This window comes from Monodelphis domestica, chromosome 7, assembly GCF_027887165.1.
Source record: "Monodelphis domestica isolate mMonDom1 chromosome 7, mMonDom1.pri, whole genome shotgun sequence".
Taxonomy (NCBI): Eukaryota; Metazoa; Chordata; class Mammalia; order Didelphimorphia; family Didelphidae; genus Monodelphis; species Monodelphis domestica.
In genome coordinates this window covers 187824949-187842245 of record NC_077233.1, presented here as the reverse complement: position 1 = coordinate 187842245, position 17297 = coordinate 187824949, and the positions used below count along the sequence as shown (strand labels likewise).

The window sequence follows — 17297 nt, the reverse complement described above, 5'->3', positions numbered from 1 at the left end:
AAAATCATGATAGTCTGGGCAAGTGTTTTCACCTGATCTTGGGAGTAGGCTATAAGAACTAGTACAACAACTGAGGCAGAGTTGTCCCTCTTGCTAATAGCAATCTCACTATATTTGTATCCTTAAAGGGATAAGCCATTCCTCTCTCCTTCAAAAAGTTATCCACAATAATTCCCTTTCTTTCTCAAAATCTATCTTCTTAATTTACTGATCCCTTCTCTACTGACTATAAATAAAAATGTCCATTTCTTCCCATTTTTACAAAAACTTCACTTTATTCTTCATCTCCCTTGAAGAATTTTCTTGTATCTCTTCTCAATGTGATAGTCAATTCCTAAAAAAAAAATAATTTACATACAAGGATTTAGGTGAGCAATTAAAAGAGATCATAAAAATTTTCATGCATAGAATTTAAACTTAGTCTGGAAGGAAGAAAGGTAATCTAAGAAGCAGGATGAGGAGATTATGCATTCCAGAAAAGAGGAAGAGCCTATGCAAATGAACAGAAAAAAGAGATGGTATGTTGTTTGGTTAAATAGCTAGTTGTCCAATTTTTCTGGAATATGGAGTGTATAAAGTGGAGTTTAGGAAGTAGTAAGCTTGTAGAGGACTTTTAAAAAAATATTTTGGCTTTTTTCCCATTACATGTATAAACAATTTTAACATTCCCTTTTTAAAAATTTGAACTCCAAGTTCTATTCCTCCATCCCTCATTAAGAATACAGTTTGATATAGATTATACATGTTCAGTCATGCAAAACATTTCCTTAGTCATGTCATGAAAGATAACTCAAACCAAACAAAACCAAAACAAAAAAAATCATGAAAAAAGTCAAGTAAAAAATTGGTGTGCCCCAATCTGCATTTAGACTCTATCAGTTATTTCTTTGGAAGTGGCTAGCATTTTTCATCATAAGTCCTTCGGAATTGTCTTGCATCTTTATATTGCTGAGAATAGCTAAATCATTCACAGTTGACTTGGTATTATATTGCTGTTGCAGTGTACAGTGTGCTCTTGGTTCTGTTCACTTCACTTTGCATCAGTTCATGTAAATCTTTCCAGATGTTTCTGAAAGCATTTTATTTGTCATTTCTTATAGCACAATAGTATTCCGTCACAATCAGACCCATTCACCAAATGACAGGCATTCCTGTGAGAGACTTTAAGTGCCAGCTTGAGTTCTGTTTGAGGAGTAGTAATCCAGAGATACTCGAGTAAAGAATTGATTTGGTTTACATGAATTTATAACCTTTCCCCACTTTCTACTCACTTTTTCTCCCTTTGCAGCTTGACTTCTTAGTGTACCAGTTAACTGAAACTACTCTTTCCAAGATTATCAATGGATTTTTAAACTACAAATCTAGTGTCCTTTTTTGCAGTCCCCGCACAAAAACACACAAAAGACAATCGTCATCCTCGGTTACCGAGAGACTACTACCACCTCTTTCCTAAAATCTTTCAATTCTTTCAATCCTTCCTTCTAGATTCTCCCCTTCCTTGACTTCCCTAATATTTTTCTCTTTTTGTTCTTCTACATGTCTGGTCACATAGGTGTCATCTAAGTCTGTTGTGGTCCTTCTTTCTATATCCTTCCTCATTTTAGTATTCCTATTAGCTCCCATGTATTTGAATATTAACTCTATTCAGATAACTCCCAAATCTACATATGCATCCTTAATCTTTCATGAACATAGTTTATAGTTCTGCATTATTATCTCCCTGCCTGACTTCTTCACATGTGTATTTCAATAACAACTCACCCAATATGCTCCAGAAAAGAACTTTTTTATCCTTTCCCCTTATCATATCTTATTTCTAACTTGCCTATTTCTTTTTAAGGAACCACTATTATATTAATCATCCAGATTCATAATCTCAGACTTTATCTTCCTTTTCCACCCTTACCCCTACTCCTGCCAATAACCAAATCTTATGTCTACAATATTTCACATCCATCCTGCTTCTCTCTGCTCACAAAACAGTACCCAAGTTTTAAGACCTCATTACCTTCTGCCTGGGTTGCTACATATAGTAGCCTTCTAATTAATCTTCCTGCTTCCAATATCTCTTTTCTATTCTATCCTCTACATAGCCATTTTCCCAAGGTACATTTCTGAATGTCATTTCCCTGCTCAGGAATTTTCAGTGTCTTCCTGATGCCTCCAACATAAAATGCAGACTCCTCAATCTGACATTTAAAGACCTCTACCATATGGCTCCCATATTCCTTCATATTCCTTTTCAGATTTCTTTCTTCTGACTCCCCATCATGCACTTTACATTCCACTCATTCTAGACTGCTTAACTGTTCTCCAAACTAGACATTCCATCTCCTACCTTTGTGTCCTTGCACAGGCAACCCCTCTCACCCACTACCAGCCTTGTTGGAATAAATGATCATGAAATGAGCATTCTGAAAGAATATAGGGAAAATGTTACCATTACTCACCTTGCTCCATTTTGGACTGAATTCTTCCCTATAATACTTTACCCCTAGAACATCCTTTGACCTTCTCTCATTCACCATCACCAAAGGCAGATTTCAGAGAGTGACCTACAAAAAAGAGTTAAAAAAAAAAGAAGCTCTTTGCTCCCAAATCCCTCAGCAAGTGAGCTGGCCCAAATGTGAGTATTAAAGTTGCAAATGTGAACATTTAGAACTCATTCCTCCCACACAAGATTAAGAAACATAGTTTTCTTCACTATTATCTTGTTTTTTATTATTTCTGTGAGGTTATTAGGTGAACGTATTTTACTCAGCTCTGCTACAACTACCATACCAGAAACTTATAAAAGTGACAGTAATGTTTATGGAACCAGTAAGATGGTCCACAGTGACTGACTATTCATTCAACTGTGAGATCTCCTTAGAGAGTTTTTAAATTGAAAATAAAAGACAGTTCTTCCTCAGTTTTCTCAATTAGCAATTACATATTGTTCTTTTAAAAAACAATTACTTAAGATATTGGTATTCTGAATCTATGCATTCAGTTTATAATAAAAAAAGAAATTCACATGTTTGCATAGTTCTATAACCATGATGGCAAGCTTTTAAGAACCTTTTAGGGACCCCATGCCATGCATTCCCTGCCCCCCAAACAGTGTACCTGTGCCCTGCTCTTCCTACCCTTGTTGAAGGGGGTCAGGGCCAGGCTCCCAGCTGGCTCGAGCCTAGAGAAGTCACATCCTATAGCCATGGAACCTGCCCCTGCATCCAGCCCTGCCTGCCTTTTGGTCTGCAACCCACATGGGAGTGGGAGCAGTGGGCAGAGGGAGCACAGTTAACCTTTGGGGGAGTGGGATCACATCCCTGATTGACTGCTGGCAGGAAAGTAAGTGAAGTTTTTTAGGGGATGGGGCCAACCCCAGGGTTGGGAAGGGACCCCTCCCCCCACACCCCTGCAACTCCTAGTTTCAGTTAGATAGGGCAAACAGAGGGGCATGATCTGAGCCCTCTGCTCAAGGGAGAGGGAGTAAGCCCAGAGGGCCAGAGAAGCATGGTGGAGAGGGGGAAGGGAGCAACTCTTCAGGGGTGGCCCTGCATGCCCACAGAGAGGTTTCTTTGTGCCATCCTTGGCACACATGCCATAGGTTCACCATCATGGTTCTCTAACGTGGTGTCTCATTATCCATGTCCCTATTGTTTAGCATTTAGTTTAGGATGTCTACATCCACACCTTGTATGTAGTTTGAAATCTAAAAAGAAAGGCAAAGTTTAAAGTCTCAAGAAGCAAAATGTTACCTTTTTTTTAGGTGAAGTACAATAAGTAAAAAGCATATAGAAGAAATATCTCTGAGTACAGCAGCAAAAACTGGAGGTCCTAGGTCACTGTTCATTGTCCCTATCTTTTAAATGTTTTAAATTAAATTTAAAATTTTAAATTATCTAATTTTTTCTCACTCTCATTTCCTCTGCCCCCAAAATGGGGGGGGGGGGAAGAGAAATCCTTGAAACAAATATGCTTAGTCATACAAAATAGATTTCCATGTTTCCAGTATCCAAAAATGTGTCTTCATCTGCATATTTCATCCATTACTTTCTGTCAAGGAGACTGGTCTCATTCTTCATCTGTTGTCTAGGATCATGGTTTATCATTATTTATTTTTACATTGTTATTATTGTATAAATTGTTCTCCTGAGTCTGTTTACTTCACTCTTCTTCAAGTCCTACAAATCTTCCCTGGTATCTCTGAAACCATGTTAAATAATTTTTTATAGTACAGTATTATTCCATTATATACATATGCCATAATTTGTTCAGCCATTACTCAGTTGATGAACATCCTGTTTGTTTCCAGTTATTTGCCATTACAAAAACAGCTGCTTTAAATATTTTTTATCCATTGAGAACTTTTACCTTTTTCTTTAATCTCCTTGGAGCCAAGTAGTGGTAATGCTGGGTTACTTTTTTAAAAATAGTTACCAAAATGGTAGTGCTTTAGTAACTTCTGGAGCATAGTTCCAAATTGCTTTCCAGAATAATTGTATCAATTCATAGCTCCAACAATAGTCCATCAGTGTATCTTCCTGCAGCCCCTGTAACATTTGCCATTCTCTTTTGGGGGAAGTTTTGCCATTCAGATGTATCTCTAATGCTAGCCTTGCATTTAGACTTTTTATATTGTTGCAGTACTTAGTTGTTGAGATATTATACTAATGGATTGATTTCACTTCTCTTCCTCCTTATACATTACTTTAAAATTTTTAGATTCACAACTACCCAAATATAAAGTATTTGGTAACTAATGAAACAAGTACTAAATAGTTATTTTAAACCTTTGCATACAAACATTAGTCTAAGAAATTGCCTTTTTGTAAAAGAGGAATGCAGTAAGGAAGGGCATTGCCTGGAATGCCCTGGAAAACTTCAGTTTCAATATCAAATGGGAAGGGGAAAACCCTTTGCCTACCTTACATGATTTTATAGTACAACCTTATTCATAACATTCAATAGTCTTAAAAATAGCTGTTCTTAATTTGACTATCTTTATCCTCTTTAAGCCCAAAATAAAATTAACCTTTCTGAGGGAAAATTCCATTAAAATAGTCCTGACTGCTCTTTTTAAAAAATGAGCCCTAACTTGCAGTGCTCCCTATTAATAGTTTAAAGTGTAATTGACAATAGTATTATGATAGGAAAGCAGCAGCCGAAAGACAGAGAAGACACAAGCTGTTAGATCTCATTAAGTGGCTACCCGAGCTGTTTGGCACTTTCCACAAGCTAGGCTTTTATCCAGTTTCCTTGCTTCAAATGCTGTTTTTTGATTGGGGACCCTAGGAGCCAAACCAAGAAATTCACAAATAAGTAATGCTGATTTAGAAAACGCTGGTATTTGTGTAGCTAAGTGTTATCCTTAAACAGATGACTGCTTTCATCTCAGGCACTATCAATGGTGTTCAGTAACCATTGATGATAAACACAGTCCATGAAAAACATTGCCCTTGTGGTCACTAAATAGCTTGGGAGCTTTTGATAACCTGTTAGAAAAGAATTTTGAAGCAGACTTTTGTTCTATTCCAGCTAGCAAATATACTATATTAAAAAGAGTCTATTTGCATTTCTGCAAGTGCATTTGCATTTCTTGGACACTTTTCTGTAGTGTCTTTTAATTTTATTAAAGATTGCTATTCTTTTATTAAATAACATCAGGGCTTGGGGAAGAAAAGTAAATTTTTCAGTGGAGGTTTCTGATTTGTAAGCTTATCTTTATTAAACTTACAGTTGAAGAATCTGGCAATTTAGTTTAGTAATGTAATGATGCTAAGACAATACATTTGAAATAACTCCATATGGTCAATGTATATCATTTTATACCACCATTATGAAAAGGAAGCACCAGGATATTATACTTCATGGGATGTTTTTAGGAACTCACACCCCAGAGTAGTCTTACATGGGCATTGGTAAATGAAATCTTATCTACTCAGAGAGAAAAAATAATACTTTCCAGCTAAGTTGAAAGCTTAGGTCTAAAATGGGGATGAAATCATAACATACTTGAATTAGGAAGGGCCTTTGATATAGAAAATATAAACTACACATTGTACAAATGAGATGATGAGGTCTCCTTGGAGTAGTATAGTCAAATAGCTGGTAAATGGCAGAACTAATGTAAGAAGTTATCTTCTATTCTCTTCCATTATCTTTCATTCTATCAGTCAATTTGCCCATGATTGGTTGAGGTGTAACCTTTTTAGAATCTGTTTGTTTCCCTGAGTTGACAACTTTTAAAGATGTGATGGAATCATAGAGCTAGAATTGGCAGGGATCTCTCAGATCATCTTATTCAGTTCCCCCATTTTCAGATTAGGAAACTATAGCCTGCGGTGATAAATGACTTGTCTAAGATCAAATAGGGAGTAAAAATCAGAGTCAAAATTTGAACTCAGGTACTCCAACTTAATAGTTAGTGCTCCTTCCATTGTGCCACACTGCTTTGGTTCCCATGAGGACATGTACTAGGGTCACATACAATAGGACAGACATTGCATAGGTTCTTGCCTATTTAGAGGGAACTATAGATGATAACATGGGTCCATTAGAGTGTCTCTCATTTTGTGTATGAAATGTCTTCCTGAAGAGTTGTCTATAATTAGATTTTTTGGAGGGGAAATTTAATCCCGTTTTAAATAGAATAGGAGAAGGTGACCAGATTTACATGAGCTAGTTACAGAATAAGGATAAGAGATGAATATATAGATCAGGAATTCTAATGGTACCTAGACATAGGGGAAGGGCTTCAACATGTTGGATAGACACCCAGTAGAGGGAGTTATTGGATGACAGAGAAAAGTCAAGTGGCACGAGATGAGAAGGCATAACTAGGTTGATATGTACTTTTCCAAGGATTATCTACCACCTTGATTATATCATATATCCATCAAAGTATTTAATGACAGCTTGATATTTTAAGGAAGTCTATGTTGAATCTTTATATAAATTTTAAAATTATAATCATTTATAATATAATAATTACCCATATATTTATAATATAATCATAACCATTGTGTGAATTCAAATGTTTGTATATATTCTTCTTAAAATAGGGGCTAGTTGTTTCTTCCCTGTGATTTTCAATAACACCTTTTCAAGTAGAGCCAACATATGGCAGTTATTTAGATATTCTCCAGAATTAATTATAATTCTCCTATGCCAATGCCATCTTCCTTCTGAAGTCTTTGTTGGGTACATTATAAGTTCTACTAGTCTTACCCATTGTTTACATCTCTTGTGGAGCCAATCTGAAAAAGTGGCTAGAATGCTAGACCAGGAGCCTTTATCCCACTTGGTGCCTTTGCTAACTGTGTGACTGGATTCATATATCCCTTGACATTTCTGAACCTCAGGCATTTTTATAAGACTAAGATTTGAAATTTCATAGAGTTCTCAGACTGAGGTTCTTCAGGTATCTTTTTCCAGCCCAGCAGAATGTTCTACCTATAACAGACACGGAGTAAATACTTGTTATGGAGAATTAAAAGAAGCTATTGATTGGTCAGCCATCCTTAATCTTCCTTTTCATCTTGACTTTGTTGTGACTTTTCAGTCCTAATTTGGTTGTAGAATAGAATCCCACTGCCTTTCAAAAGCTTGAGTTGAGAACAAGGCAGATAAAGTGCCACCTTAAATTTTCCTCTCCTCATTTATGGCATAAAAAATTTTAAAGCATTTCACACACTTTACTGGGTTGATTAGCTATTTTGTCAAGAGCAGTGGCACTTGTGCAACCCTTGAGGAATTTCCTGTACAGATTAAAAACGTGGGCTGATTAGAAACATTCAGCACAAACTTAGAATATTAACCACCTTTCCACTAAGGGCCTTCTAATTGCTTAATAATGGGTTGAGACTTTGAGACTGCAGAACATATCCTGACATTCAAACCAGGTGAGCCAAATATCTGAATAAAAGAGATAGAAGTGGTTGGCTCTTGAACAAAGGATATTTCGATCTCTCCGAATAACCATTATAGTCTCACTCTAATGTGCTACATTTACTGACAGATTGTATTGTGTTTTAGCCCATGAGCTTTGTGTATCCCACAGAAGGGGATTATGCTGCTATTAAAATTATAGAATGTTAGCAGCTGGGCCCATTGTCATGTACTCTGGCTGTAAGACACACCATGGGATAAGGCAGAGGAGACAACTCTCATTCAATTGTGCCAGCAATGAGTGTCTTTCCAAGGCCCTACACAAATGGAGAACTTAAATTATATGAAGATATAAGAACCCTTCTCTGAAAACAATGGTTATGGATTCCATCTCCCAGAGTGTCCCCAGAAGTCAGTAATAATGTTAATAGACTGGCATTTCTATATTTTTGGTATGGCTTGCAAAATACTTCTGTGCATTACTTCAATTGAGCCTGAATAGCCTGAATGAGCTAAGTGCAACTAGTATTATCATGCCCATTTCATGGAGGCATAAACCAAAGCTCAGAGATTAAGTGCCTTGCCCCTGTTTAAAAAAGTAAGTGTTTGAGACAGGATTCAAACCCAGTTCTCTCCTGATTGGAAGTTCATTGATTTTTCTATCTTTCATGTAGCCTCATGATCCCTACATCCTTTCAATTACTAAATAAAGAAGGAATTTCTTTAAGGGTTTTAAGATGGAAAAATGCCTTGGCAGAGGATATTATAGAATTTCCTTCTATAAATTAAAAAAAAATCAGAAGCTTTCTGTCTGAGATTGTTTAGATAAGTGTCTGTCTAAAGTAAGGGTCCTTCATCCTTTTAATATCAGAGATCTTTTTGGCAATCTGGTGAAACTCATGAACTCCTTGGAATGTTTTAAATTGGAGGAACTGTTAAATTTCAGTTAGAGTTTAATGAAAATAAAGGTGTATTTTTTCCCCAACCAAGTTCTCAGAGCCTCTGAAATCTATGTAAAGATCTCCAATCCAAAGCAGGGAAAAGGGAAAAGAGTATTTATTAAGTGCCTGGGTTATTATGGTAGGTACTTTATGAATATTATCTCATTTATCTTTAAAACCAAAGGATTAACTAAATGATTTATGCAGAACTAGAATTCTCTGATCATTTGCTTTTAAATTATTCTTTTCTCTACAACATTAATTATAATAAAGAGGCAGCATCATATAGCAGAGAGAAGACTGTCCTTGGAACCAAAAAGCCTTGGATTCAAGTCTCATCTCTAACACAAAATGGCTCTGTGACCTTGGCAAATCACTTAACCTGTCAGTGACTTAGGGCTAAAAAATAAACTCCTATTAGGGCAAAATTCTCAGAGTGAAGCCAGAAGTAAATTAAAATGTGATTGGGAGCAACTAGGTGACTAAGTGGATAGAGAGCCAGACCTGGAGGCCCTGGGTACAAATATAGTTTCTGACACTGCCCAGCTGTATGACCCTGAGCAAGTGATTTAATCCCAGTTGCCTAGCTCTTACTACTTTTCTTTCCTGGAACCAATACTTAGTATTAATTCTAAGCAAGAAGTTAAAGGGTTTTTTTAATGTAATTAAGAAATGTTTAATAAGATAAATAAAAATCATATTAACTTATATATTGTTAATTTGTGGTTTTCTAAGTCAATTTGTAGCGAGCTGAGATCTATTTCTTTTTGATTTTGATACCACTAATTTAGACAATTCTCTAAGGCAGTAAACTGCAATGAAATATTGCCCTGTCAATGGAGTTTTCTCACCTAGAAATTCCTTATTCTGAGATTATAGTGATCCCTATAATTATCTTAATTGATTTCTAACATACAATAAGATACAATTTCTGTCTAGGAAAGGCCACCTAATAGAGCTAGTTCAGTAACAGACTTGCCTAAAACTGGCAAATACTTAATTTCTTACTAGTTGATGTTGTTTAAGAGTTTGTAAATACCCTGCTAGGACAAAGCTTCCTTCATCCTCAAAAATGAAATTTCCCTAATAGGGCAGTAGAAATTCTATATGACTTATTGCTATTTAGGTGTTTGGTTTTTTTTTTTTACCTTTGAGTTATCATCTCATGCAAATACAGTTGTAGGGGAGTCCAGAAATTATTTCAGGATACTCTAAATCATTTTGTAGGGAGATGACTTAATATGAATTTAGCAACTATTTGGTGAGTGTGCCTGCTATGTGCAAGATATTGTTCTAGGTCCATGGTGGTGAACCTGTGGCACATGTGCCAGAGGGGGCTCTCAAGATCCTCTCTGTAGGCACATGTGCTGTCACCTCAGCACAGAGTTTGCCAGACTTCATTACTAGAAAGCCAGAGGGATGTGGGGCTGGGCTGCTTCCCTCCTACTTTCCTGGTACACTGGAGGATATTTGTCACATCACCCACCTCTCTAAAAGGTTTGCCATCACTGTTCTAGGTACTGAGGATACAAAGACAAAAAATGAAAAACTCTCAACCCTGAAAGATCTTCTCTTCTAATATCGTGTAGAGAGAGGGTGTGGGTGGGATATACACATATAAATAGACAGAAAGAAGCAAGAGTAAAGGTTCTGCGGCACATCTAGAAAATATCCCAATCTCCCGATCTTTGAGTTCCCAAAAGTATAGGCCCCTTAGGTGCCTTTGGACTCAGATTCTCTCTGTATTCCAGATGAATATGTATCCCCTTAAGTGCTCCTGCCTTCAATGTTCTCCTTCTAAGAGTCTTTTCTTGCACTATCACTTTGACCATAAAAAAAATATGTCTTTTAATGAGTGTCATCTGACAAAATATTTAATTTTTGAAAATATTTTGACAGCTATACATTATCTAAGCTTGATGCTAAATTACTATATCGTTAGCTCAGTGAGGCCAAGGAAAGTGTTGATTGTATTCTTGTTGTTTTCATATACATTAATGCATTGAGAATACATAGTTTCATCAGCATGAGAACTCCTATCATGAAAACACCCTCCAGCAATGCAGCTTTTAACCTATGTGTACCCTGTGTTTATAGTGTTAGATAATTACTTGAGGGCTTTATGAGTTCATGACCATATAAAGACTCCAAGCTGAATAATTGTAGAGTTGAAACCTGGATCCAAGGCATAGCAAGCAGTGGTCTTGATATGGCATCCAAAAGTGTTCCTTTTTGATAGTGTTTATGGTTGATGTATTTTGTAGAATAAAAATGGAACATCAGTTAATGTGTATGAAGTGGAAGAATGTATATAAATTTAATGAATGGGGATTCTATTTATGCTTCTACTGTGAAGAAGTAAGATAGGTTAGCTTAAAACCTCATTCCCTGATTATTGATTTTAGTGTTTGCAAACATTAGCATTGAAAGTGTTTGTTGAGTCTGGGTTCCCAAGGTGAAATAAAAAATGAATAAAATTCATCTCTCTAAGACTATAAATTAAAAGACATCCATTTATGGAGGGTATTTCCTCTTCTGGGAGTTCTCTGTACCAACTAAATCATAGATCCAGTCCCTATTACTATTCCTATGAAATTCAAACATATTTGTGGATATCACAACACCTTTAACCATTGTTGCTAATGGCTTTAATAAAGTATGAAATCCATTGTAAAAAAATAAACACAGTTCACTAGTTTGTTAATTGTTATTTTCTTGGCAGGGGTTTAGTTATGTTAGGTATTGTTGTGCTATTTCATATATTCAAAATTGAAGTTGTAGGATTTTATGAAGGTCCTCTGATTTTGCATACATTATTCTTTCTCTGATATAAATGTGAAGGAAGACACAATTAAAAGTCTTTAATAACAAAATGTTCAGTGATACCTGGGAGGTATGGATTTCATTACGAATTTGTATTGTGTAAAGTAGGCAAAAGCCAACCAAGTAAAATCAACTTGAGATGATCCATAAGTGTCTTTTGTAAGTAGCAAAATGGTAAATACAATTCAGCAGACCAACCTATTTCATCAAATCTTTTTTTTTTCCAGGATGCAAAGTTTGTAGAGGAGAGAAGAAAGCAACTACAGAATTACTTAAGAAATGTTATGAACAAAATAATCCAAGCGGTTCCAGAGTTTGCAGCCAGTCCCAAAAAAGAGACTCTTATACAATTGATGCCATTTTTCATGTGAGTATATAAAAAGTGACTTGGTGATCTTTAAAGAATAACAACAACAAATTAATGCTTTACCTTCTTCACATGGAATGAAATACCTTTCAATTCCCCAGACACAGTAGACACTTAAATGGACTTCTAAATATTTTAAAACACAAGAAACATAGGATATATTCATCATCTTAATGTTTTTATGTTACTTTGAGCTTACTTTTGTTACATTTATCATTGAGTTTTTAGATAGCCAGGGTGCAATTAAAAATTGTACTTGATTTGCAAAATAAAAGGAACCATAAAGTACACATTTTTGCACATTTCAAGGGGATCATTGGGGCTCTATGAAATTAATGATAAAAATGTCACTTCACAAATTGGATTGTTCTCCTACAAAAATGGCTCATGTGAGACCTCACCATAAAAGTATAACATTGCTTCCTTTCAGTACTCAAAAAATTAACAATTTCTTTGGTGTGAGTACTTCCTCACCTTTAAGAGACAATCTTCATGTCTTAGTCTTCATCTCATGGCCGGCCTTTTGGTACACTTAGAGTTGGTGCTCACAGATTCTGTTGTCAAGTGGTTCCTCAAGGCTTTACAGCTTGATAAGATATTCAGGATCTCAGGCTTTACTAGCTAATGCTACTTCTTACATGTATGGTAGTAATACCTTATGGTAGAGCAGATAGAACACTGGACCTAAAGTTGGGAAGGCCAAAGTTCAAATACAACTTCAGATATTTACTATCCTGGTTCAGTCATTTACCTTATGCCTTGATTTCTTCATTTGTAAAATGGGAATAATAATAGCATCTACCTCTTAGGGCTGTTGTGAAAATCAAATGAGATAATATTTTTAAATGCTTTACAAATTTCAAAGCATTATTTATATGGATAATTAAATATTTATATTTATAATAATCCTTATTATTTTTAAACTTTTGCAGATAGTATGGTATATGCCAGCTCTTCTCTGCTATAAAAGTTATAGCATTGAGAGTCTGAGATCCTGAATCACAGTCTTATATCCTAAGATTCATTGTACCACTGAATCTTTTAAACTGTCAAAATCTTTTTGTCTTGCCTTAGGGATGGAGATAGAGATTGAACCTATGGTTTCATTTTATAGGGAACTCTCATTTTCATTTTATAGGGAGCCATTCCACCAATGCTGGTTGGCCGTTTTTCTGCAGCTTTTAGTCTAAGAGAGTTAGTTGCTTAAAGCACTGTGAGATGCTTATCCAGAGTCATGTGTCAGACTGATTTTTTTTAATTTTTATTTATTTATTTATTGAGTCAATTTAGAACATTATTCCTTGGTTACATGAATCATATTATTTTCCTCCCTCCCCTAACCTTACCCTTCCCGTAGCTGATGCCCAATTTTACTGGATATTACATGTATCCTTGATCAGAACCTATTTCCTTGTTGTTGGTGTTTGTTTTAGGATGTTCATTTAGAGTCTACATCCCCAGCCATGTTCCCTCGACCCATGTATTCAAGCATTTGTTTTTCTTCTGTATTTCTATTCCCACAGTTTTCCCTCTGAATGTGGATAGTGTTCTTTCTCATAGATCCCTCTGGGTTGTTCAGGATCACTGCATTGCCACTAATGGAGAAGTCCTTACATGCGGTTGTACCACAGTGTATCAGTCTCTGTGTACAATGTTTTCCTGGTTCTGTTGCCTTCACTCTGCATCACTTCCTGGAGGTTCTTCCAGTCTCCATGGAATTTCTCCACTTTATTATTCCTTTTAGCACAATAGTATTCCATCACCAACATACACCACAATTTGTTCAGCCATTCCCCAATTGAAGGGCATCCCCTCATTTTCCAATTTTTTGCTACCACAAAGTGTGGCTGTGAATATTCTTGTACGTGTCCTTTTCCTTATTATCTCTTTGGGATACAAACTCAGCAGTGCTATGTCTATGCAGACAGTCTTTTATCGCCCTTTGGGCATACTTCCAAATTGCCCTCCAGAATGGTTGGATCAGTTCACAACTCCACCAGAAATGCATTAATGTCCCAACTTTGTCACATCCCCTCCAGCATTCATTACTTTCCATTGCTGTCATGTTAGCCAGTCTGCTTGGTGTGAGGTGATACCTCAGAGTTGTTGTGATTTGTATCTCTGTTTATAAGAGATTTAGAACACTTTTTCATGTGTTTATTAATAGTTTTTATTTCTTTAACTGAAAATTGCCTATTCATGTCCTTTTCCCATTTATAAATTGGGGAATGGCTTAATTTTTTGTACAATTGATTTAGCTCTTTATAAATTTGAGTAATTAGACCTTTGTCAGAAATTTTTGTTATGAAGATTGTTTCCCAATTTGTTGCCTCCCTTCTAATTTTGGTTGCATTGGTTTTGCTTATACAAAAACTTTTTAATTTGATGTAATCAAAATTGTTTGTTTTACATTTTGTGACTCTCTCTATGTCTTGCTTGGTTTTAAAGTCTTTCCCTTCCCACAGGTCTGACATGTATACTATTCTGTGTTCATCTAGTTTACTTATAGTTTCCTTCTTTATGTTCAAGTCATTCACCCATTCTGAGTTTATCTTGGTGTAGGGTGTGAGATGTTGATCCAAACCTAATCTCTCCCATACCATCTTCCAGTTTTCCCAGCAGTTTTTATCAAATAGTGGATTTTTGGTCCCCAAAGCTGGGATCTTTGGGTTTATCATAGACTGTCTTGCTGAAGTCATTTACCCCAAGTCTATTACACTGATCCTCCTTTCTGTCTCTTAGCCAGTATCAAATTGTTTTGATGACCACTGCTTTATAGTATAGTTTGAGATCTGGAACTGCAAGGCCTCCTTCCTTCACATTTTTTTTTCATGATTTCCCTGAATATCCTTTATCTTTTGTTCTTCCAAATGAACATTGTTATGGGTTTTTCTAATTGAGTAAAAAAGTTTTTTGGTAGTTCAATGGGTATGGCATCAATAAGTAAATTAATTTGGGTAGAATTGTCATTTTTATTGTGTTAGCTCATCCTACCCATGAGCAATCTATGTTTTTCCCATTGTTAAGATCTAGTTTTAATTGTGTAGACTGTGTTTTGTAGTTATGTTCATATAGTTCTTGTGTTTGTCTTGACAGATAGATTCCTAAGTATTTTATATCATCTAGGGTGATTTTAAAAGGAATTTCTCTTTCTAATTCTTGTTGCTGAGATGTGTTGGAAATATATAGAAATGCTGATGACGTAAGTGGATTTATTTTGCATCCTGCAACTTTGCTAAAGTTGTTGATTATTTCGACTAGCTTTTTCATTGATTCTCTAGGATTCTATAAGTAGAACATCATATTATCTGCAAAGAGTGATAGCTTGGTCTCCTCCATGCCTATTTTAATACCTTCAATTTCTTTTTCTTCTCTAATTGTTACAGCTAGTGTTTCTAGTACAATGTTAAATAATAGAGATGATAATGGGCATCCTTGTTTCACTCCTGATCTTATTGGGAAGGCTTCTAATTTATCCCCATTGCAGATGATGTTTGCTGATGTTTTCTGATATATACTGTTTATTATTTTTAGTAAAGGCCCTTCTATTCCTATGCTTTCTAGTATTTTCAATAGGAATGAGTGTTGTATTTTATCAAAGGCTTTTTCTGCATTTATTGAGATAATCATGTGATTTTTGTTGGTTTGCTTGTTAATATGGTCAATTATGTGGATGGTTTTCCTAATATTGAACCATCCTTGCATTCCTAGTATGAATCCTACCTGGTCATAGTGAATAACCCTTGTGACCACTTCCTGGAGTCTTTTTTCTAATATCCTATTTAATATTTTTGCATCTATATTCATTAAGGAGTTTGGTCTATAGTTTTCTTTCTCTGTTTTTGACCTGCCTGGCTTTGGGATTAGTACCATATTTGTGTCATAAAAGGAATTTGGTAGAACTCCTTCTTTGCTTATTCTGTCAGATAGTTTTTATAATATTGGGATTAGCTGTTCTTTGAATGTTTGATAGAATTCATTTGTAAATCCATCTGGACCTGGGGACTTTTTCTTAGGGAGTTCTTTGATGGCTTGTTCAATTTCTTTTTCTGATATTGGCTTGTTTAAGTAGTGTATTTCTTCCTTTGTTAATCTAGGCAATTTAAATTTTTGTAAATATTCATCCATATCACCAAGATTATCATGTTTATTGCCACATAATTGAGCATAATAGTTTTTAATGATTGCCTTAATTTCCTCTTCATTAGAGGTGAGGTCTCCCTTTTCATCTTGGATACTATCAATTTGGTTTTCTTCTTTCCTTTTTTTATTAGATTGACTAGAATTTGCTTATTTTATTTATTTTTTCAAAGTACCTGATTCTACTCTTATTTATTAAATCTATCATAGTTCTTTTACTTTCAATTTTGTTCATTTCTCCTTTGATTTTTAGAATCTCTAATTTAGTCTTTGTCTGAGGGTTTTTAATTTGTTCGTTTTCTAGTTTTTTAATTTGCATGCCCAATTCGTTGACCTCTGCCCTCTCTAATTTGTTAATATATGAACTCAAGGATATAAATTTCCCCCTGAGGACTGCTTTGACTGTATCCCATAGGTTTTGAAAGGATGTCTCATCATTGTTATTTTCTTCAATTAAATTATTAATTGTTTTTATGATTTATTCTTTAACCAATTCTGGAGAATCGTATTGTTTAATTTCCAATTAATTTTTGATTTGCCTCTCCATGTACCATTATTAATTATTTTCATTGCATTTTGATCTGAGAAGGTTGCCTTATTATTTCTGCTCTTTTGCACTTGTTTGCAATGTTTTTATTCCCTAGTACATGGTCAATCTTTGTGAGTATACCATGTGCTGATGAAAAGAAGGTGTATTCCATTTTGTCCCTATTTATTTTTCTCCACATATCTACTAACTCTAATTTTTCTAAGATTTCATTCACTTTTCTTACCTCTTTCTTATTTATTTTTTCGTTTGATTTATCCAGTTCTGGTAGGGGAAGGTTCAAGTCTCCCACTAGTATAGTTTTTCTATCTATTTCATCCTTGAGCTCTACTAGTTTCTCTTTTAAAAATTTGGATGCAATGCCATTTGTTGCATACATGTTGAGTACTGATATTTCCTCATTGTCTATACTGCCTTTTATCAAAATGTAATTACCTTCCTTATCTCTTTTGACTAGATCTATTTTTACTTTGGCTTTGTGAGTTATCATGATTGTGACTCCTGCCTTCTTTTATCAGTTAATGCCCAATAGATTTGTCTCCATCCTCTTACTTTTATCCTATGCGTGTCTGCCTTCCTCATATGTATTTCTTGTAGACAGCAT

General features: G+C 35.3%; 1 protein-coding gene across 4 annotated transcripts in view; it reads left to right on the top strand.

Moving 5' to 3' along the window:
- SNX29 (sorting nexin 29) overlaps positions 1 to 17297 on the top strand; it is an 825026-nt gene that overhangs the window by 735375 nt on the left and 72354 nt on the right. For all 4 annotated transcript variants that reach the window (XM_056806180.1, XM_056806179.1, XM_056806182.1 and 1 more), the window contains one exon: positions 11867 to 12006. In XM_056806180.1, the coding sequence (XP_056662158.1) occupies positions 11867 to 12006 (140 nt within the window). The remainder of the gene's footprint in view (positions 1 to 11866; positions 12007 to 17297) is intronic.